This window comes from Somniosus microcephalus, chromosome 8, assembly GCF_052327205.1.
Source record: "Somniosus microcephalus isolate GS21.2 chromosome 8, FLI_Smic_1.0, whole genome shotgun sequence".
In the NCBI taxonomy this organism is placed as follows: Eukaryota; Metazoa; Chordata; class Chondrichthyes; order Squaliformes; family Somniosidae; genus Somniosus; species Somniosus microcephalus.
In genome coordinates, this window is record NC_140994.1 from 164,524,581 (window position 1) to 164,546,790 (window position 22,210).

The 22,210-nt window shown below is 43.3% G+C and overlaps 1 protein-coding gene across 5 annotated transcripts in view; it reads left to right on the plus strand.

Moving 5' to 3' along the window:
• ppargc1b (peroxisome proliferator-activated receptor gamma, coactivator 1 beta) overlaps positions 1-22,210 on the plus strand; it is a 202,199-nt gene that overhangs the window by 159,811 nt on the left and 20,178 nt on the right. Inside the window, exons 2-9 of one of the 5 annotated variants that reach the window (XM_085995309.1) lie at positions 207-321; positions 491-613; positions 2,101-3,475; positions 4,086-4,151; positions 5,066-5,105; positions 6,093-6,166; positions 7,897-8,749; positions 15,314-15,410. In XM_085995309.1, the coding sequence (XP_085851435.1) occupies positions 268-321; positions 491-613; positions 2,101-3,475; positions 4,086-4,151; positions 5,066-5,105; positions 6,093-6,166; positions 7,897-8,749; positions 15,314-15,410 (2,682 nt within the window). In that variant the 5' untranslated portion in view covers positions 207-267. The remainder of the gene's footprint in view (positions 1-206; positions 322-490; positions 614-2,100; positions 3,476-4,085; positions 4,152-5,065; positions 5,106-6,092; positions 6,167-7,896; positions 8,750-15,313; positions 15,411-22,210) is intronic. The other 4 variants (XM_085995307.1, XM_085995310.1, XM_085995308.1 and 1 more) reach the window with 4 other exon arrangements.

Consider the following 22,210-nt stretch of genomic DNA (forward strand, 5'->3'; position numbering starts at 1 on the left):
AAAATAGTAACTACCTGGGGATAATGACAATGCAATAGTCTAATCAGAGGATTCAGGTGATGCCGTTAATCATTATGTCAACGCATGGGCAGTTTTATAATCTGTCATCTGAAACGTGAGATTAGATTATAGTTTTGATATTGCTCCCTAGTGTCTGTTATTATTTATAATATATACTGTTTCAATTTTATTCTGTTTTTGGTCAGGTTTTGTGTCAGCAGCAGCTGTCAATACAGACGCCAACTCTCAGTGTGTTTCGTGTCTTTGATGTGCTTTGACGTTCATACGAGAGGATTAACGATTATACCGTCATTACTGCAGGTTTATTAAGACATACTCTGCAGTCAATCTCTGTCCAGTATATATTATAAAGATCTAACACCAAGAAAGTTTGAAATACTATAATATACACTTATATTGTTTTTTTTGTTTTTAAATGAAATTTATGTTAAACTTGTGATGTAATATTTTGGCATATACTTTTTGATAGTTAAGGAAACTTCTTCTGGCTCCACAAAATGTGCAGTTAAACTATGAACGGCAAAAGGGAAGCAACACGGCGCGCCACGCATCCAGTAACCACAAGTCAAAATCACATCGTCCTTCTATCAAGGTATTCACTTCAAGAGCATTACACATATCATTATCTGTTATAAATATAACCAACATATGGTTTGCACTGTTGAATCATTATTTAAGTCTTTTCATGAGTTACATTAAATATTGTTCAGTTAAAGCTAATGTCAAGGCTAATGACTTATCAGTCTCGCTGTATAAAATGGTGGGATTTTGTTTGCCATTAATTCAGCATTTTAAGGGGAAATCACAGAGGTGAATACCAGCACAAATATTTTACTAAAGAGGTTGTAATATGAAGCTTCCTCTGATGGCTCAGTTGGTTAGAATATTATCGAATTGATATGTTGCAGAGCTGTACAAAACCAGGAAGGTCCCAGCTTTGATGTCTTGTCTTATTGTAGCCAGGGCAATGATGTGGATGCTGCCTCAGTGCCAGTGGGTTAGGGAGTGAAAAAGTCTGTCAGAGTTCCTACTCGACTGTTTTCTAATGATGCCTGCTGGATATGTGTGCATGTGTGGGCGTTGGGTGAGGAAAAACTATGAAGGCCCCATGGTTAAATAGCCTGCTGACTCGCCATGTCTATGCTCATGAAGAATCGCCATGTAGATGAGGTACCAGGTGGCTGTTGATGTCTTTGAAACTGTGCACCGCTGCATCACCGACTTGAAGAGTGGAGAAAACTTTAGGGGAAAACAGAAAGGCCTAGAAATTCAGTATAGCCACTTTTGGGGCGGTAAAGTCGGGCGGCCGCTAAAGTTTGCGCCCGGCGCAAAGTCGAGCCCCCTTCGCTGATATTCAGTTGCATCGCCCTAAGAGGTTGCTGCTGCGCTAAAACAGGCGATGCACGACTATCATTAGGCGCTAAGCCGGCAGCCCGGGGCGCTAACACCGGAAGTTGGGCGCAGGGCAGGTGCGGCGAGCTGCTGATTGCCGGCAGACACTCTGGCTCCGGTGAGCTCTTAAAGGGGGAGGGTGGATTTGTTTTTTTGAAAGGCCGAGACCACCACCACCACCTCCTCCTCCTCCTCTTCCTCTTCCTCTTCCTCCTCCATCATCATCATCGACTCACAAAGAAGGAGTGTTGCAAAACGGCTGCCTTTTCTACTGCAGGAGTGCCCTTTAATTTGCGCTCCCCGCGGCCCGCCTCGGCTGTGTACCGTTCCACTTCACAGTCGTTCGGGCCGCCAGGCGCACAATGGGGCGGCGCGAGTGAAGTTCCGGTTCCGGGCGCACAAAGGGCGTTGCACGACGAAATGACGTCATGATCTGCGCGCGCAGATGAGTGCGCGCAATGACTTTGCGCCGGCGCTAAATGTCTACTGAAGTTGGGGCGAGGCGCAGATCGCGCTGCGCCCGGGCGCTAAGCGCCTAGCGCTCGAGATCTACTCCTCCTAAGGCGCTAACGGCTGGCGCAGCCAACTGAATTTCTAGGCCAAAGTGTTTAAAGACTCAAGTTTTAATGAATTGATCTGTTTTACTTGTATTGTACTCTAATCCTTTCTTTGTTTTGTTAAAAAAAGGTGGAAGGTCCACAGGGCAGTAAGCCACACAGCACCTGCCAGCGCCAGCATCGACCATTCACAGAGTTACACAAGCACCTGACTTCAACTACCCGCCCTCCCCCGTTTAAAACAGATGATTCCAAACTCACTAATAAAGACCAAAGCAGTCCAGTGTGGACTTCACAGTATCATCAGTCACATCACCAGCAAGGTGAGAGTGAAGACGATGGTGATGTTGATGATGATTGTGTTAATGATGGTGCTAACAAAGAATTGGATTACTTCAATGATGGGAATGGGGAACACAAACAAGGACACTGCATTCTGCAAAATGGCGCATCTTGCGTTGCACCCATTAAGTCCGAAGATGTGGTTGCACCAGCAAAGGGCAATTGGACTAAAAACTCACAGTTTACCACAGAAGCAGAATTGCGTTCAGTAGTTGAGCTTATTAAGTACATGCACACCTATTGTCTTCCGCCTAGGAAATACCCACTAGAAATGACCCAATGTGATGGCAGTTATAAAAAGCAAAAAACTGACTGCTCTCTGCAGAGGCTTAGACACCCCAGTGTAGAAAAACAGAAACTGTCAAATTCCTTAAAGTTAAATGTTAGTTCAGGGCAGGGGAGGAGCACTCCAGACTTCTGCAAGTGGAATATAAGAAAGCATTCCAAAAGTTCCATACTGAGGGAGCTATTGGAAAAAAATATTGCTCTAGATGTGAGCAAGCCTTATAGACTTCACAATCCTTTATATCCTGTACTTGTTTACACTCACTCATCTGGTAAAGGCCAGACTGTTCTGCCTCAGGTAGTGCCCAAGCATGAAGGTGATAGTACTTATTGTACTGAAACCATCAACCATACACTGGAAAAGGACAGAAAGAAATGCAGTAAGAACAAGGCTGCTAAAATAGGGAATATAGCAAGGAAACAGGAAAATACATGCTTTATGGTTCGACGCTCATTGAGATTGAACCCTCAGGTTAGTGAGGTCTTGAGCTACGATTTAGAGTCCGCTTCAGATGGGAGTTTAACTAGAGTAAATTTGGAGAGAACTCCAAAGGAGTCTGGGCCAATGAATGTGCAGATGAGGTTTGAGGAGGAGGAGGAGGAGCAGGTAGCAGAAATTGAGATAGATTGTTCTGGACAGCAACTCTGTGGCAGTGGTGCACACATTGTGCCAGATGACCAGCGGCATCTGCAATCCTATAATCGAGTGCAATGGACTGAGGAGAACAACAATGAAGAAAGCTCGTTTACTCTTGACCTTCCTACAGTTTCCATGGTTCCATGCTCTAATATAGTTGAGGACCACCAAGCCTTCACTGCGCAGGACTTCCCATTAAATGAAACCAAGATGCAAGAAACCAAGACTAGCAGAAAGCTAGGTAATCCTGTTTAGCCTATCTGCTTCATTCTTTTTAATAATTACACAAAACTATGCCCCTGAGCCACTTTAAAAGCTTATTATGGCATTCCTGCAGTCTTTTGGAAAATTACATTCATTTTCATTAACTCTGAAAGTTAACTCCTGTAACCATTTTCAGGCACTGTTTGTTCTCACCTCTTTATTGGCTTTTTGAGGAGACATTTCTCTGCTGCTTACGTCTTACAGTGATCCGATTTGCTTTTGCCTTGTTTTTTTCCTCACTTTCTGTGGTGAGAAGAGAGAATACTCTTCAAATACCAAGAGATGGCATCTGATTTCAAGATGTTAATTTGTTACATCCTTTAACGCTTAACTGAAACGGTTGAGATTATGACAAAAAACTACTATTCTCTGTTAATACTGTAATTTTCAGTATAGCAGTACTGGAGGTTTTAACCACATTTTACATCTTTCACCTATTTGAGTATAAACATTAAGATCAGGAACATCTTGAAGGGGCCTTCTCTCCATCCCCAGGTTTCTGCGTCTCCCTGATTGAAATTCTTCCAGTACTGGCTTTTACTCTTTAAATTGAAATAAACTTTTTTTTTAATTTCTTTCTCTGTAAGGTTGCTTCAAGTTGATAAAGTACCAACTGATAAATGAAAATCTCAATAGAAACCAGAGCAGAACAGGTTAGAAACCCTGCTCCTGTTTGTCTATGGCGCTAGTGCAGTGTTTTAGGTAACAGATGGGATAACTTCAGTGTGTCCATTTACACTGGAACATACAGTTAGCTAAATCCAGCAGTCTGAAGTGCAGGAATGCACAAAAATCAGATAGGAAAGTAGTGTACATCCTGTTGGGGCACAGCTTACAGCAGAACATAAGATATGATGCTGGCAGCCATTTTAAATGTTGTTGGTAGAAAACCTCACTTCTTTCTAGTTACCCATTCATTGTCTGAAAATGATGAGAAAACAGAAGCTTTAGGTAGCTCCAATTTTAAAATAAGCAGTACTTGATCACATGTAGGCCTGACAATGCAACAGTGCATGTTAGGAAGTTTATACCAGTAATAAACCACCTATACACATAAAGCACCAGCGTCCAGAGGGTGAAATGGTGTGCCAGTTTTACAGTATAGTTTGATCGAGATTATGCTAGATATGTACTAGGGCAAAGTCTCCTGTATAAAAGGGACAATGCCAAGTCAGACTATTGTTTTCCAATACACCTTTGCTTATATCGCCCTTCAAAAATTACTCATCCTTTACAGCTGAGGAACAATTAGGAACTGTAATTTTTTTTTGCTACATCTGAATGATTTTAATTGGTTTATAGTCTCATTTCTGTCCAAGTTCAAAGGCTTGTTTTCATCCTGTCTTAAAATCTTATCTATTTCCTTTCTTCTATTCTGTGTTGTGTTCATATTAAAGCTGTGTATTTTAAATATGTTCTGACACATACATCAAGGTCAAAATTTGTTACTATTTATTAAATATCTTGAAAGTCTCTAATAACTAATACTCAAATGATGTGCATACGTTACAGAATAGCAACAGGTTACTCTGTATAATTGACATTTTATAAACATTTATTTTTGCAGCCAAACCTACAAGCTTGTTACTGAGTCCAGAGTCTGAAAGGTAGGTGAAACATTATATATAGTCAGGATTCAGCAGATGCATAAGACAATCTGGCTCTTAAATTTTGCATTCTTAGGGGGTGATTTTGCCAATGGGGAACTTTTGGAGGCGGGACTCCCACTTGTCGGGTTTCAGTCCCACCTCCATCAACTTCTGGCCAACCCACGCTATTTTCCCTTGATTGACCTTGTTAAGCCCGACCAGCGGGCTTAGCAGGCCAATTAAGGGAAAGCCGGTTGCAGATGAATTGTGTAGCTGTCAAACAGTGACATTTTCTGCAGTTTGATGAGGCCTTGAATTCAAGACCTCATCAAACCTCTTTCTTTTGCAGAAATGAGATGGTTGTTGCATTGGAGAATGCAACAGCCATCTGTCATCTTTACTGCGGAGGTGCAAGACTCTCCGCATACCCACTGATTGAAGCCTGCAGGAAGAAACAAAGGTAAGTACACTTTTTCTAACACTTTCCACTTACCTCAGAAACTCACCTCTCCACACTTGCACCCATCACTTACCTTCACAGCGCACTTTTTCACCCCGCAGACCCACTACTTGCCTCGGTGACCCTGGCAGGTTTCGGAGCCTTCAGGAAGCCTGCACTTGTGTGGGCAAAATGGTGATAAGCCTATTTTCTGCCTGTTAACTACCAGTTAACAGGCAGTTAAGTGGCTATAATCCCTTCCCGCCTCCAAGGAGACGGGACCCGGCGCAGGACGGCAACCCGCCTCCTGGCAAGATGGCATGGAAGCGGGTTGGGTACCCGCGCCCAAATTCTGCCATTTTCCCGGCAGTCCTGCCTCCATACCCGCCTCCCCAGGGTTGACAAGATCGCGCCCTTAGAGTAGCTAACACTGCAATCTTGATTAGATCTCCATCATTTCCAAGCCAATGTTTTGTAATGTAATTTCAAGATCTTCTATTTGGTACATTTAATATGTAATTTTGAGTATAGCATAGTTTCATTGATCTTGTATTTCCTATTTTCAGTGACTCCAAAGATTCTCCTCTTGAGAACAAACCCTTTGAACAAACACTGAGCGTAGAACTGTGTGGAACTGCTGGTAAGCATATACTCTTAGAACTGACACCTTTACTGATTCAGATAAGCATAAGACTAGTGCCCTCAGACTAGTTCAGGCTGGAGAAGAATTTTATAATAGATTGAATTTTCTTCATTGACACTTGTTTTCAGCCAAGAAAAATACAATTTCTAGGTAGCTTTCAAAATAAGTCAAATTATAGACAATTTCTTATATTCATAGAAATGTTCCTGTCCATAGAGTTTGTTAAATATCTGATGGTTAGACAAAATATTAATGTGTGTATGTGTGGAAATAGTGCTGCAATTTTTTTTATCCTTCTAGTGTCCACTGCTGTTTCAAAGTAAATAGCTCAGTTCTTTAGTTAAATACTTCAATTTTCTTTTCCCTTTTTAAATTATTTTTCTGAATCTGCATTTATAGGGATGGGACTGTGAAGGTGTGACCTAAGATCATAGCAACTATGGTAGAATTATCAGATTCCATAGACCTTGCATTTTTCAAAAATAACTGTTCTTTTGACTTTTAAAAAAAATAGAAGCATACAAGTCACCGGAAACAGAAAAAATAAATAAGGTGGTCTACATGAGTAAATACATTAAACACATCAACACCAGTGACAGAGTGGATATACTTCCAGCAGATCCTCCTTTAGGTCACCCCAATGTGCACATTCCACCCATTACCTCGTGAACTAAATGCATACAAGATTCCATGAACTAGCCCTGTAAATAGGATTATTTAAAAGTAAAATAACTATGGAAGAGCAATCTAGAGGTACTGGTAAATACTTGCCCTTTAAATGAAATATAATGCTGATTTGTTTTAAAAGTTACCATTTTAGATAATGCAGCTTTAAGTTTGGTCTGATCTAATGAGCTGTGATTAGAAATTTGAAGAGAACAAGTGAGCATTTTTTGTAAGGTTACTCAAATGAAAATAAAATCAGGGCGGGATAACATCACTTTACTTGTGCTTCCTGATCCACAGGCTGTGGAAACTCATCGTTGTACACAATTCTGAAGACTGGCATGACTAGACAGTGAACACTTTTAAATGACAAACTTCAGAGGTTTAGCAAATGTAGTTCCTTCATACATCTATTGAAACTGTTTTAGGCTGAAGCAGATAACTTTAGAAATTTCTGATTTATTTTAACTACCTACGTCATGCTTACTGAGAAAAGGATACCAGTTTAAGATGAGCCAGTCTAACGCTACTCCTTTCATAGCTTTGTCAGGTCTGTAATGCGTTTGTGCTGTGAGCAAAATATTAGCACACAGACTGCGTGTACTTTATCTACAGACACAGGCGGAATATTAGATTTTGTAAGCGGGGGTGCCAGTTCGCTGTGGCTCAAGGCTTTTAAGCTATTTTATTTGGTGTTACTTTGCATTTTCTGATAAATATGAATAAGGTAACTTAAATGGATTTCTGATGTGCTTTCACACCTGAAAGGCACAATTCCAGAGGGGCACTAGTGAATAGCCCCAAACAGTGCGTCACATTGAACTGTGTCCAATTTCTTCCCAAAAAATTATGATATAGGAATGTAAAAGCCAGGCATTTTTTTCTCTGAGCCCCATATTTTACTTTGAAGCATTGTACAACATAATGGCTGTGCCTATTTTAAAAGTTTAAAGCACCTATATGCTGTATTAATACTGACAACCCCTCTCATTTATGCCACACTAAATAATGACAATTATTTTATAATAATGAGCCTCAATGTTAGATATTTCTTTTTCTAGGGCTTACACCTCCAACTACTCCACCACACAAAACTACTCGAGATGATCCTTTCAAGACAGCAATAAAGATTGAGACATCTGTTGACAACACAATTAGCCAATTACCTTCAAAGAATCACTGGAGATCTTTGTCAAAAAACCTTGTTAATAAACACCCTGAGCAAACTGAACTCTATGCTTACCTTAGCAAAGCCACAGTCACCCCTGTTCAAATGGAAGGCAAAAAAGTTAAAAGGTCATATACCAGATGCTTTGGTGATCATGACTACTGTCAATTGTACAGGTCAGAGACTGAAACTGAAAGAAACATTCTGAGACTTTATGAACTTCCCAACTCCAGTGGCCAACAGAATGTAAAGGAAAAGCATGACAATTATTCACTTTACAGTGAAAAGAGACAAAAGCTGTCTCCCATTCCGTATCATGGACCTAATAGTGAGCAAGTGGAGATGAGCAAAGAACTTCCAGTTCAGAGCAGCAATAAGAAACCAATGAGAGACCAAGAGATAAGAGCCAAATTATTCAAGCACTTTGGTTACCCAGAAGAAGCCATCACTGATGAGGAGAAGCAAAATATGTTTGACGACAGTGATTGTGATCGTAATAAACGCTGCTATCATTCAGATGCAAATCTACAAACTGGGTTGAAGAAGCCTGACACTGGTTCTCGGGCACTGTCACCATCCATTTCCCTGCATAAAAATCCCCAGTCACTGCCAAAGCACCCTCTGCATCCTCAAGAGCATCAATTAAACAGGGAAAGAATAAGGTCCTGCTCTAACCAACAGCACAAAGGAACTACTGGATCTTCACGCACACAATCCAGGTCTTCAGTGAAAAGAGAATCTTCCAGGTAGGACATTCAAAATTTTCATTTTAAAGAGAATAAGAACATAAAGTTTGGAGCAAGAACAGGTCATTCAGCTCATCAAGCACACTGCATCATGGAACTTCTGACCCACCACCACCTGTTGTTGATCTCCTACTTTAAAGAACATGGATTTCCTTTCCTACCTCCCCTTAAAAAAATCAGACTGTATCATTGGCACCCCTATCACCCTCAATCCACTTTTGCACCATATATTGATCCAAATTACCTTCTCTGGGAATCTGTTTCACGTGCCCACTCTTATGGGGGTGTGTGTGGGGCGGGGGGGGGAAGTTTTATCGAATCCCTGAATTCAATTAAGCCCCATTTACTGATGCCTATGCCCCAGTCTCCCTTTCTCCCCGAGCTGCCTGTCCCTCTCTTGACACCCCTGTTCATTGTCATTCCTATCCCCTGCCCCCTAGTCCCTGTTCAGCCTAGCCCCGCACCTCTCTCTGCTCTCTCTCTCTCTCTCTCTCGCTCCCCCTCCAAACTTCTGGCAGCCAGCCAGTCCCGTATTCGGTCACCCCTAAGTTGAGACCAGTGTTCTGGCGGTGGCATGGTAACGTCACCAAGCTTCTCTGTGGCGGTAGACGGTGTTGTCATGGAGTGAGGTAACCTCTACTGCGGTGGGAGATTTAAAGCATGGAATTCTCCCAGCTGCTAGCAGCAGTGCCTGGGAGAGTCATATCCCATTCCAGGAGATTTCTGAGCAATCCAGGAGGGTTAGTAACCCATATTCCATATCTGAAAGTCACAATCCCCGTCATCACGTGATTGACATTCAGGGTTATGTGTGTTGTCATTTGATGCTAATCTGTCATTTGAAAAGGAAGTTCCAGTGGTTGCATGTGAGAGGCATAAACCACTGCGTGTAAGCCATTGTATTATAGAATTTTACAGCGCAGCTAGAGGGCATTAAGCCCATAAAGCCTACCATAGCTCTCAAAAAGATGCTATCCACAGCCCCCTTCCCCTGCTCTTCCTCCATACTTTCATGTTTTTTATTTTCAAAATATAAGCCACTTCTCTTTCGCCAGAGACCCGGGTTCGAATCCGGTCTCGGGTGACTGTCTGTGTGGAGTTTGCACATTCTCCCCGTGTTTGCGTGGGTTTTCTCCGGGTGCTCCGGTTTCCTCCCACAGTCCAAAGATGTGCGGGTTAGGTTGATTGGCTATGATAAATTGACCCTTAGTGTTAGGGGGATTAAATTCGTGGGGTTACAAGGATAGGGTGGGATATGTGTTGGTGTAGGGGTTACGGGGATCGGGTGGGATATGTGTCGGTGCAGGCTCGATGGCCTCTATCTGCACTGTGGGGTTTCTGTGATTCTGTGTGAAACCAATTATGGATTCTGCTTCCACCACTGTTTTGTAACGTCTCCCTTCTTTCTTTCGCTGATGATGTTAAATTTATGCCCTCTCGTTATTAATTCACCAACCAGTGGAAATAGTTTTTCCCTAATTTAACTTATCAAAACACCTCTACCAAATCTCCTCTTAACACTAATGCTCCATACTTTGTCTTATAAAACCGAATATTCAATTATTCCTGTTGTATACTTTGGTTTGGACGACAGGTGTGGGAGATTTAAAAAAAAATTAAAAAAAAAATTTTCTCTGTTCTAAAAATCAAGTATTTACCCAAGAATTATATAATTAAGCATTCTGACTATAAAATTAAGATGTTTAAACCCAAATAAACCCAGTAAAACATGGAAATGTCAACATTAGCATATTGCAGTTCTGGTGTGATGTGCACAGCCACTTTCTCTGTTTGAGGTAAAGAGCATTTCATTTTTCTATACTGATGGGAAAACACAGCACCTTCAGTTACATGACGTATAGATGATTAAATGAAGTTCCATGGATGAGGTTGTCCTGATGATTCAGCTAATGATGTACACCAACATCTGTTAGCATTAGACTTTGTGAGACAGTTGCAAACTTTTATTTACTATATATGTATTTTATTTGTTCCTTCCAAAATAATTTTGTTGTTTATACCCACAGCTTTCTGATTATGATCATTCTGTTTTACACTTGAATCAATAAAGCGCATATTTCTTCACCGCTAATTTCACCCAGGTTTTTTGGCTCAAATTCAGAAAAAAATAAAATTCAAAAATATCAGAAAGCTTAAATTTGAATACCTGTTTGATTTTTATCCTGTCTGTTTCTGCTTTTTTGACAATATTCTTAGGGCTAAAAATTGAGTAGCGCCCAAAGGCGCCCCAGAAAAATTAGCGTCTCCGCGCCGGAAATTGAGTGGTTGCGCCCCAAGAGGGAAGCGGGGTGCTACTGGAAGCGCCCCGCATCCCTCTTGGGGCGCTGTGAGTCAATATTGCGGCGTTCTGTGCCACAGCGCCACACGCTGCGGCACGTCGCACTGCGGTATTGCAGGCCTTCCTCCCCTTCTTAAAGGGGAGGGGCCTTGTGCAGCACGACCTGGGGCCCAGCTGGGCCCCCGGGGATCGGGAGTGCAGGCAAAAGAGCCCGGCACTCAAGAGAAGTGCCGGGCTCTTGGAGCGCAGCCAGCACTCCGCGGGGGGTGGGAGGCGTTTCAGGAGGTCTGGGACGGGAGCGCAGGCAGGTGCTGGCAGGCGGCCAGCAACAAAAATGACCGCCCCGCACCTCACCTTTAAGTTGCGCCTCCCCGGCCGCAGGTACGCCCCCCTGACCCCATCGGACATAGCGTCCGGCGGTAAGTCAGGGGGCACTCCTGAAGATTGTGGCCAGGGCGTGAGTGGGGCGCTGCGCACACCAATGACGTCATCGCCAGAGGCGCAGAGCCGCAGGGCGCTACCGGTTAGCGCCACCACTAACCACCCACTGAATTTTGCGGGAGGCATGGGCAGTGCCGCACCTGGGCGCTAGTTGGTTTGCGTCCCGTTAGCGCCCTCTTAAGGCGCTAACGGGAGGTGCAACCAACTGAATTTTTCCCCCTTATTTGTTTAATGATCTTCAGTGACATAATTGGAGCCTGGTTTGGAGGATTTACTGATCCTCTAGTGTTTTGGAGCTAATATCAGCAGTTAACAGAATGTATTCCACTTACAGCTAACATGGCTTGTCTAGATAATCAGATAAACTAGATGAACCATATCCAACTCAACCAAATATGGCAACCTGCATCTTTTTCTTTGGCTTGTCCAGACAAACTTTGTGCTTCATATCCCTCTCACTCAGTCTCTCTCCACGTTCTCAGACGCTCCCTATTCTCTGATGCTTCTGTCTCTTTCTCTCTCTGGTGCTCTGTTCTCGCGGTCAACTCCTGTTCACAGAAATCACAGAATCACAGAAACCCCACAGTGCAGATAGAGGCCATTTCGGCCCATCGAGCCTGCACCGACACATATCCCACCCTATCCCCGTGACCCCACGTATTTAATCCCCCTAACACTAAGGGTCAATTTATCATAGCCAATCATCCTAACCCGCACATCTTTGGACTGTGGGAGGAAACCGGAGCACCCGGAGGAAACCCACGCAAACACGGGGAGAATGTGCAAACTCCACACAGACAGTCACCCGAGGCCGGATTCGAACCCGAGTCCCTGGCGCTGTGAGGCAACAGTGCTAACCACTATGCCACCGTGTTGTCTGGATCTTTGCACCCTTGACCTCTACCTGTTGTGCTGCTCCTCTCTCTCAGTCTGCCTGTACTCCCTTGGCCTCTCCCTGCTTTCTGGTGCTCCGTTCTGTTGTGACGATTTTCCTCTTCAGACCCCCAACAGGCGCAATGCCTCTGGAGGTGTATTGTGTATGTGAATAGAGGAGCACAGTCCATTTTCCTGGTCCAAGCGTTTTGCACGGCCCAGATGGAAATCCATGCCAGTCTGTGGCAGCGCCTTGCGCTGGGAACTGAGGGCAGAGGCAGGGTCATTGCTGCAGGCCTGAGGGGCCTTTACCTGTACTTCTCGCCCCACCATCGGGGCCTTCTGGCTGCTGCTGGGGTCCTGAAGTTTGTGCAGAAAGAGGTGAGAGAGAAATTTCACTATACCTAGACTGTCTGAATGCTCCTTGATGCTTCCTTCTGTCTTTGGGCCGTCCTCTGGACTGTGGAGGGGCCTGACACAAGACCCACCACCAGGTTTCTTCGGGTCCCTCTTTGTTTGGGTGCTCCATGGGCAAAGTCAGAGGAAAGTGAGGCAGAAAGCCGGACCCCCAATCCCCCACTTCATTACCAACCTTATGCTGGGCCTGCACCTACTGCAGGCGTTGGACCAGGGCTGTCAATCCAGGGAATCATGGAGCAATGTTGAGGTGGTGACAGGGGGTAGGGGTCGGGGGGCAGAGGAAGAGCTGATACAATGCTTTTCCATCCGCATTTACTCTTCACTTACTCTGGGAACTGATCGTTCTCCAGGAACAACAAAGAGTAGAATCCGGCCTACTGTCTTTTCCAGCTCTCTAATTCTTCCTGCTCTTGTAATCCATGCTCTCAGTCTCTCCTCACACTCTGATGTTCTGCTCTCAGTCTCTCCCAATCTCTGATGTTCCATGCTACCAGATAATCCACGCTCTGTCTTTTTCCGCTTGCTGGCACTCTGCACTCTTTGTCTTGATCTTTCTCCTCTTTCTGATGCTCTCCTCCCTTACTTTACTCTCTGTCATTCTGCAATTGGTCTTCAAATTCCATTTGATTTATTGACTTTTAGAAACTACCATGATGGTGATTATTTAAATATAATTCAAGTTTTATTTGGCTAATTAGTTTTATTACTGTTATGAGCACAGTAGGTGCTTGTCATATAAACTCATAAGCTTCTATTCAGTTGCGACTGACTGCCATTCTGACATTCACCTTTCTTGGGTTGAAGCCTGATTTCAGTGCATCAGGCCATAAGTGAGGCATTATTACAGTAAATATAGAATCAGTCATTACCGTCCAGGAGAGCAGATTAGTTCATGTTCCATTTTTTATTATGCCATTAGTTGATGATCTGTGGTGTTACACATGGGGTGACAAGACCTGATGCAATGTTCATGTCAAGACAAGGTTAGAGGATGGCTGGATAATTAAACCAAGGTGAGAGAGGGAGGAGGAAACAGATAGGAGAAGGGGAGGAGTGAAAGAGATGAGGGGAAAGGTGTAGGGCAGAGAGGGAGAGATGAAGCAAGAGGGTAAGGGTGGAGACGACGGAGGAGCATGGGTGAGGAGAACAGGGGACCATAAAAGAGAATGTGGTGGGGACAGGAGATCACAAATGAAAGAGAGTGGTGGGGATAAGGGAAGATACAACACTGGAGGACCTCAAAATAGATGCCATCAGGGAATATCTGGACTCTCCCTCAGCTGCCTTGTTTGAGTATTCATGTGTGGGGTTGAGGTGGGGGTGGCCTTACAGCTCATTAATGGTGCCTCTGAGACAGTAGTGACAGTGTGGAAATGGAATTTAATCTTACGTTACGTCAATTTATCATTGTAAATGTCTATCACACAGCACCACCTACAAATGTAACAAGTATTATAGATATTTAAGATGAAAAACCTATAGGGATCATTTGAAATAGGGCTTTTCAATGCATTTTGAAATAGAATGTTGTGAGCCACCTATCATTTTTAATATATAATACTTGTAATAAATGTCATGCCCAACTGAAATGTTGAGCATGACATTTTTATGTAACAAATTGTTTTTATGTAACAAAGTTTATCAAATCACCTGTTCCAGACTTTACAACATTTTATTTTTCCAATTTTCTCCCTTTCTCTCTTAAAGGCTCTGGCCTAGAAATTCAGTGGGCTGTGCCACCAGTTAGCGCCTAAAGAGGGCACTTGGTGGCTTTAGCGCACAAGATGAATTTCCGGCGGTCGCAACTGCTCCGATCGCAGCGGTAATTCCGGCGCCCAGGCGAGCTTGGTGCCCCGTTTGGGCCTCCACCGAATTTCTAGGCCTCTGACTCTTGCTGGGGTACAGTCCCAAGTATGTCCTTTGTATGTGAGTTTAGACAGTGGCTGTTATCAGGTTATTCAACCATGGAGAGCATTATAGTTAGACTCGATTATATCCTCACCTAATGTATGGACACACAAACTTTGCACCAGGATTCAAGAGCAGGAATGAAGGCTGATTCCTACCCCCCACCCTGGCACTCCTGAAGCCAAATGTAGTAATCAGTTGTGCCCTGTCTGACATTAGCTGCAAACCATGCATCAAACCTGATCATCTGTGTGTCTCTAGCCATAGGCCATTGGGGGAGTCCTTGCGTGATTTTCTTACCTAATTTTGCGTAAAATATACTATACTATTACCATTTGTGCTAGTGCGGTTAAGTGCCTTAGTTTGTCACCCTGTTGAATAGATTATATCATAGATGCACTATGTTTAATAAACAGATTTAGTATCATAGAAATTACAGCCGTAGAACAAGGCCATTCAGCCCATTGTATCTGTGCCATTGCTAATTCTTCAGCCGGAGCTAACTGCTCCTTTTAAGATTTATCACTGACATTTGAGTTTTATTTAAGTAGGATTTTTAAAAATAACAAAGATTTTAAATTTATTGTTGATTAGAAATTCTGGCTTTTCTGAAAATTCCACAGAAATGGCAGTCATGACAAATATTCATATGAGAAGCAAATTTGGAAGGAAAAGAACTTTGAAAAAGCGAACCAAAGGGACAAAAGGAATAAAGCCATGGTAAGTACTATATAAAGAGTGCATGGAAGCCAAGATTGATCTGTTAAGGTGAATTTAGTTTGAATGTGGGCTAGAGGGTGCTTTAAAGGTCCCACTACCACTACTGATTAGAGTAAAATAACTTTATTCACTAAGAGTCACAAAGACTGATTGGGCTGGACTTTTCTCTGCTATGCTGCCTGAAAACAGGTAGGAGCAAAATGCAAAAGGTGGGAAAATCAGGTGACAAGACCTACCACCAGATTCCTATCCCAGCCTCAATTTTCTTTCTCCCAGACCCAACCAGAAAGGCCTCTAGCTATCTCTTCCCAGCCTTCCCATTTCCCTGTTTTATGCTGCCAGTACCACTGATCTCCGCACCCCCCCCCCCCACCCTCCTTCCGCCCGCTCTCCCCCCAACCTCTGGGCCTGCCCAAGGCCTAAAATAAAATTGCCCCCTGCCTGAATCTTCGGGACTCTTCTGCCCCATTCAACTTGGCTCCTCCTCTTCAGATGGCTGGTGGCAGTCCTGCTGCAGCACATCCCAATTTTTCTGCTAGGCAATGGCGAGCTCCCTCTCGGTGGCAGGGATCTGACCCACCCAGGAAAATGGTTCGGTGTTAGGGCAGGGTTGGGAGACTGAGCAGAAATCCTGCCCTGCCTCAATACCGCCAATGGGACAAGAATCCAGCCCATCATCTCTGAAGACAACTTGAATTTGGACACTTACATCTCAGCCCCACTACATTTACCTGTCACAGGTTTATTTTGAACACAACCAGGACTGCTCGATGGAATTGACCGTAACCTTTTCATCTACATCTGAATGAGAGAATAAGAAATGCCAAATTCACATTTATTTGAATCTTATTTTTTTTAAAGATTGATCTTAGTGATTACAGAAATCTGACCTAGCACTAGATAATGATTAGTGTTACAAGAAATTGAAATATGAATATTTATAGATTCTGATTTTCCCAAATGTGCTCAGCCCATCTCCGAGTTGCATTAGGGTTACTGCCACTGATTAAACCGAGATTACTATGTCTACTGATAGCGAGTGGGACCTTACTCATCTCTCTTGCCTGAGTAGGATTTGTGCTTGGGTCTCTAGCATTTAAATCCTTTGCGTCAATAGTCGCCAGATTTAAATCTCAGCACCAACGAGCGACAGGCTGCCAGTAGATAGTAATTGGCTGTGACACTGATTTAGTTTCTATGCACGTTCATAATTAATTTATGAGCACTTAACAAACCCATTCATGTCCGTTAAGGATAGTGTTAGAGTTACTGCTTCTGGTTTTGGCAAAATATATTTTCATTATGTTTCTCTGAAAAGCAGGTGTTTTATGTTAGAATTGAAAATGTATTAAACATGATATTTTATTAGCTATCACCAGCATTCTGTGTTGCAGAGTACTGTGTACTGGGCATAGATTTCTCAGTAGTCAGCTGCACAGTACTTTTGGGTAAATCTGCAATAATTCATATGTGTCAACCTAGAAAACCAGCTGACGAACAGCTTCAAATAATGCTGACATATCCTCAAAAAGGTGACCCCTCAAAAGTGGCACGGGTTATAAGCTTATGACATGAAAATGGGCTTTGCAAGTTGAGGTGCAGCATATACACTGTTCATAAAAATAACGTAATTATATGAAAGGCTGAAAGAGGAAATGCAGCTGTCTACGGCACAAAATTGATTGTGCATTTCAGGAGAGTCCAGGGGCATGCTCCCCAGGAAAAAATAATTCCTACTTCAAAAATACTTTTATATTTCACAATTAATGTAACCTAAAAAAGAAAAACAGTAACATTTAGATTTTCAACAGACTGATCAAACCATCACAACAACAACTTGCATTTATATAGCATCTTTAACATAATAAAATGTCCCAAGGCAGCTTCACAGGAGCGATTTCAAACAAAATTTGACACCGAGCCACATAAGGAGATATTAGGACAGATAGATGACAAAAGCTTGGTCAGAGGTAGGCTTTAAGGGGTGTCTGAAGGGAGGAGAAGAGGCAGAGCGGTTTAGGGAGGGAATTCCAGAGCTTAGGGCTTAGGCAGCTGAAGGCACAGCCACCAATGGTGGAGCGATTAAAATTGGAGATGCATAAGAGGCTGGAATTGGAGGAGCGCAGAGATCTTGAAAGGCTGTAGGGCTGGCAGAGGTTACAGAGATAGGGAGGGGTAAGGCCATGGAGGGATTTGAAGATGAGGATGAGAATTTTAAACTTGAGGCGTTGCCAGACCGGGACCCAATGTAAGTCAGTGAGCACAGGGGTGATGGGTGAACGGGACTTGGTGCGAGTTAGGATATGGGTAGCAGAGTTTTGGATGAACTTCCCCAGAAGTTACTTCACCAGTCACACTCTGAGATCCAACCCCCCACCATAGTTCACAGAGACACACTGCTGTAGAGATTTGCGTATCTCTGATAAACAGGATCGAGTGCAAACCAATATGATGGGTATAATGGGCCAGAACTTGGTGTCGGGGGCTTGCCGCGCGTGCAAGCCCCCGATCTGCACTCACCCGGCGCGCCGATATCTGAAGCCCGGGCCTGCTTGCATTTCCTGTCACTGGCCCGGTTCAGATGTCGGCGCGATGTGCTTGCCTGATCCAGCGGCGTAGTTAGTGTGATGTGCTGGCTGGGATCAGGTGAGCACTCTGCAGCCAATCAGGGGAGGGGAAACTCATTCATGAGTTTGATAGTAAAGACTGTCAAACTCATGAAAAGTACGGGCGCCCAAAAGACTAGTTTAACTTTAATTAAAATTTAAAAAAAAATCCCAATAATTAAATAAACTATAAATAACTTTAAAAAACTATTTAAAACAATTAATAAAATTTTTGAAAAAAATAATTTTTTACGAAATCGGGTCTAAAAATAAACTTACCTTACTGTGAAGTCCTTAAAAACAATGAAGCTGTGGAAAACATGTAATAATTTTAAATAATAGACCACTTACCTTCAAGAATCCACTCCTTATGCCTCCTTTTTCATTTCTAAAAAGTTCAGGCCCTTGCACACGTGCAAACCTGTCAAACAGAAGGAAGTTCAACGCATGTGCGCAGAGTCCTGCGCGCACGCGTTGGACCTCTGAACCCCTTGGAGGAAATGCCGGTTTCCCGCGCATGCGCTGTGCATGCTGAAATCCAGCACTTCCAATGGGCCCACGCGTGAGTACGCCATCCGTACTCACGTGTTGGGACTGGAATTACTGGCCCATTGTGTTTAATCGGAGTTTAGGATGGAATATAACTCACTAGTTATACAATAAAAACATATAACCGTGACAAGTAGCTGGTACCAGACGCGATTGGACAGACGGCTGGCGTGCACAAACAATTCTTATTCGTTCTCCTTCTTGTCTCACGTGTCTCTCTCTCTTTCTCTGAACTACCCAAGAGTGTTAGACTAGGGTCAGCATGGGTCTACTCTCTGAAGAGTGTTAGATTAGGGTCAGCATGGGTCTACTCTCTGAAGAGTGTTAGACTAGGGTCAGCATGGGTCTACTCTCTGAAGAGTGTTAGACTAGGGTCAGCATGGGTCTACTCTCTGAAGAGTGTTAGACTAGGGTCAGCATGGGTCTACTCTCTGAAGAGTGTTAGACTAGGGTCAGCATGGGTCTACTCTCTGAAGAGTGTTAGACTAGGGTCAGCATGGGTCTACTCTCTGAAGGGTGTTAGATTAGGGTCAGCATGGGTCTACTCTCTGAAGAGTGTTAGACTAGGGTCAGCATGGGTCTACTCTCTGAAGAGTGTTAGACTAGGGTCAGCATGGGTCTACTCTCTGAAGAGTGTTAGACCACGGTTTCTACTCTTGGGAGCCCCTCGCTCCACAGTCTGAGCTAACAGTTCTTTAGCTCTTCCTTTTATTCTCTTTTTAGTGGTGGGCCTGAGGTAGGATATGGACAGGACCATTTAACCTATAGAGGTTCCCCTTAAAACAAGCATGTCGAGTTCTTTGTCTAAACTATGGAAAAAGGGTCAACCCTCCTGTTTTTCCCACCTGTCAGGGATCTTCTCACAACCATTACACATGCTTTCTGTATTGACCAATCATAGCCTTATAGCATCTTGAGGACTGTCTTCCCTTATCTCATCCGGCCCTTTCCTTCCAAAGCAATAGTCTCTTATCTCATCCTGTCTTGTCCCCCACTGGTGCAGCCAGTGCCGGTACCAGGCACAGCTTTGGGCCATTAAATCAGAGGCCCAAGCCGGAGCTATCTTACTCAACCAGTTGCTATCCAAACTATCTCCCCTTAATCTAACAGACTATTCCATCCTGAGATAATACCATAACTCCTATAAATTCCTTCTATTCTATGTTCTTTATACTAATTAATATTTAATTATCTTCGCAAGCAGTTCTGTTAAACGAACTCCAATTCCTACCTTAGCATTATAATATGGTTATTAGTAATAATGGAAGAAATATAGGTTGGACCATCATTGGTCAAATTAAAGACACAAGAGTCAAAATCTTAACTTACAAACAACAGACAGCTATCCTGTTGTTAGCTGACAAGGCCATACTTTGGGCCCCTGTGTGTGATGTTATACATCATCTAAGCTAACTAATTAAAAACACTTGTCTCAAATTCTAATGCAAGTTTCTCTAGGAAACCGAAACTTATGCAGTTCCAGTAAAACATAACTTATACATTAACCTCTTACTTGTCTCGAGCAGAAACATGCAATCATTTAAACACAACTCTAGATTATTGATTCAATGGTTCAGTTCATTGTTCCAGTGTCATTTCTGCCCCACCTGGGATATCCTCTGTTTCTTCTTTCTTCCTGATATTACCCCACCTGGAGCCTCCTATACGTTGCCTCTGATTTTCGTCCGCCATTAATTCATTAATACAGTTAGTCATGATTATAGATACACATTTGGCTTATGCATCAAAGTCTTACTACATGGGTTACATATATCAAATACACTATCATTACAAGTTGGAGTCCACATGTACGCTGACGACACCCAGCTCTACCTCACTACCTCTTCTCTCAACCCCTCCACGGTGTCTAAATTGTCAGACTGCTTCTCCGACATACAGATCAGATCACAGATCACAGAAACCCCAGTGCAGATAGAGGCCATTAAGTATTGGGAAGACCAAAGCCATTGTTTTCGGTCCTCACCACAAGCTCTTGTTCCCTAGCCACTGACTCCATCCCTCTCCCTAACATCTGTCTGAGGCTGAACCACACTGTTTGCAACCTTGATGTGATATTGGACCCTGAAATGAGCTTCCGACAACATATCTGCAGTGTGACAAAGACCGCCTACTTCCACCTCCATAACATCGCCCGTCTCCGCCCTTGCCTCAGCTCATCTGCTGCTGAAACCCTCATCCATGCCTTCTGTTGCCTAGGCCCTAAGCTCTGGAATTCCCTGCCTAAACCTGTCCGCCTCGCTACCTCTCTTTCCTTCTTTAAGACGCTCCTTAAAACCTACCTCTTTGACCAAGCTTTTGGTCACCTGCCCTAATTTATCCTTGTGGATCGGTGTCAAATTTTTTGTCTTAAAATACTCCTGTGCAGCACCTTGAGACGTTTTACTATGTTAAAGGCACTATATAAATAAGTTGTTGTTGTTGTCGGAGAACTACCAGAGCGTGTGAAATAATACGAACCCAAGGGTGTGCTGATATATAAAGCCCAATATCCCACCAGTGTGAATCGTCCCCTATGCTGTCAATTTCAATATCTATCTTGAATTGTCTTGCTCCAAAACATAAAAATGCTTTAGCGAGGAGTTCAGTCGCATCACGAGCTCACTGAAGTCCTCAGACAACAGGGGAATGTCTTACCCGAATTGTGCCACATAACTGTGTAGCTCATATTGGATCGTACTGGCTTTTCCCACGCTCTGTTACCTACAAAACACAATTGTTACAGTCACAGTTATAATTCAGTCTTACAATCATTAGCACGTCGACTAAGTACCTACATTTCAAGTGACAATGATGCAGACAAAGAATACAGAAATTGTAAAGAAAGCTACAGTTTAACATCTAACCACGAATATTTATTCTTTCACAGTTTTCAACTGATTGATATGGTACCATTTAGCCACCTTGCCCCTCCCCTTTTTCCCAGGGAATTGCACAAGATAGACTGAAGGACTGGCCCTGTCAATAATTGGGAAGGGGCCATTCCACTTTGGTTCGAAGCAATGTTGCTTCTTCCCATAATTTAGTACCATTACAACATCTCCCACTTGATACTTGACATGAATCTTGTCATTCATGTGAAAATGACATGTAATAATACTGGGCGGCCTGCTGGTGGCGCTGTCCAGGGAGCGTATAAATACTCGGGCACGGGCCCAGCTTGTGCAGGACATTCTTTAACAGGAACTAGTGAAGGACACAACTAGATCTCCATGTTGAAAAACAGTTGATTAAAGCCTTGTTTAATACTCAGACCAAGTGCCTAGTAGTTTTCTTACGTCAATACTCAAATGGTCGGATCTTCTTGTCGAAGTATTTCTTTGCCTGGTTTTTTGATTTGCCTGTTTTTGTGTAGCTACAAACATGTTAGTTTATTTTATGTTCTCTACCACCATTTCAAGCCATTTTTGGTTGGCAATTCCCTGTACTAAGTGTGTGGCTGAAGGGGTTAACAGATGGGCTGGCATTTGCATTAGTCGCCCGGTCATAGCCTGGTAAGGCGAGATACCCATTGTGCTATGCAGGGTGGATCTAATAGCCATTAGACACATTGGCAACATACTGGACCATTTGGTGGGGTGATCAGCACAAATTTTGATTAACATAGTTTTCAGAGTTCAGTTTCCT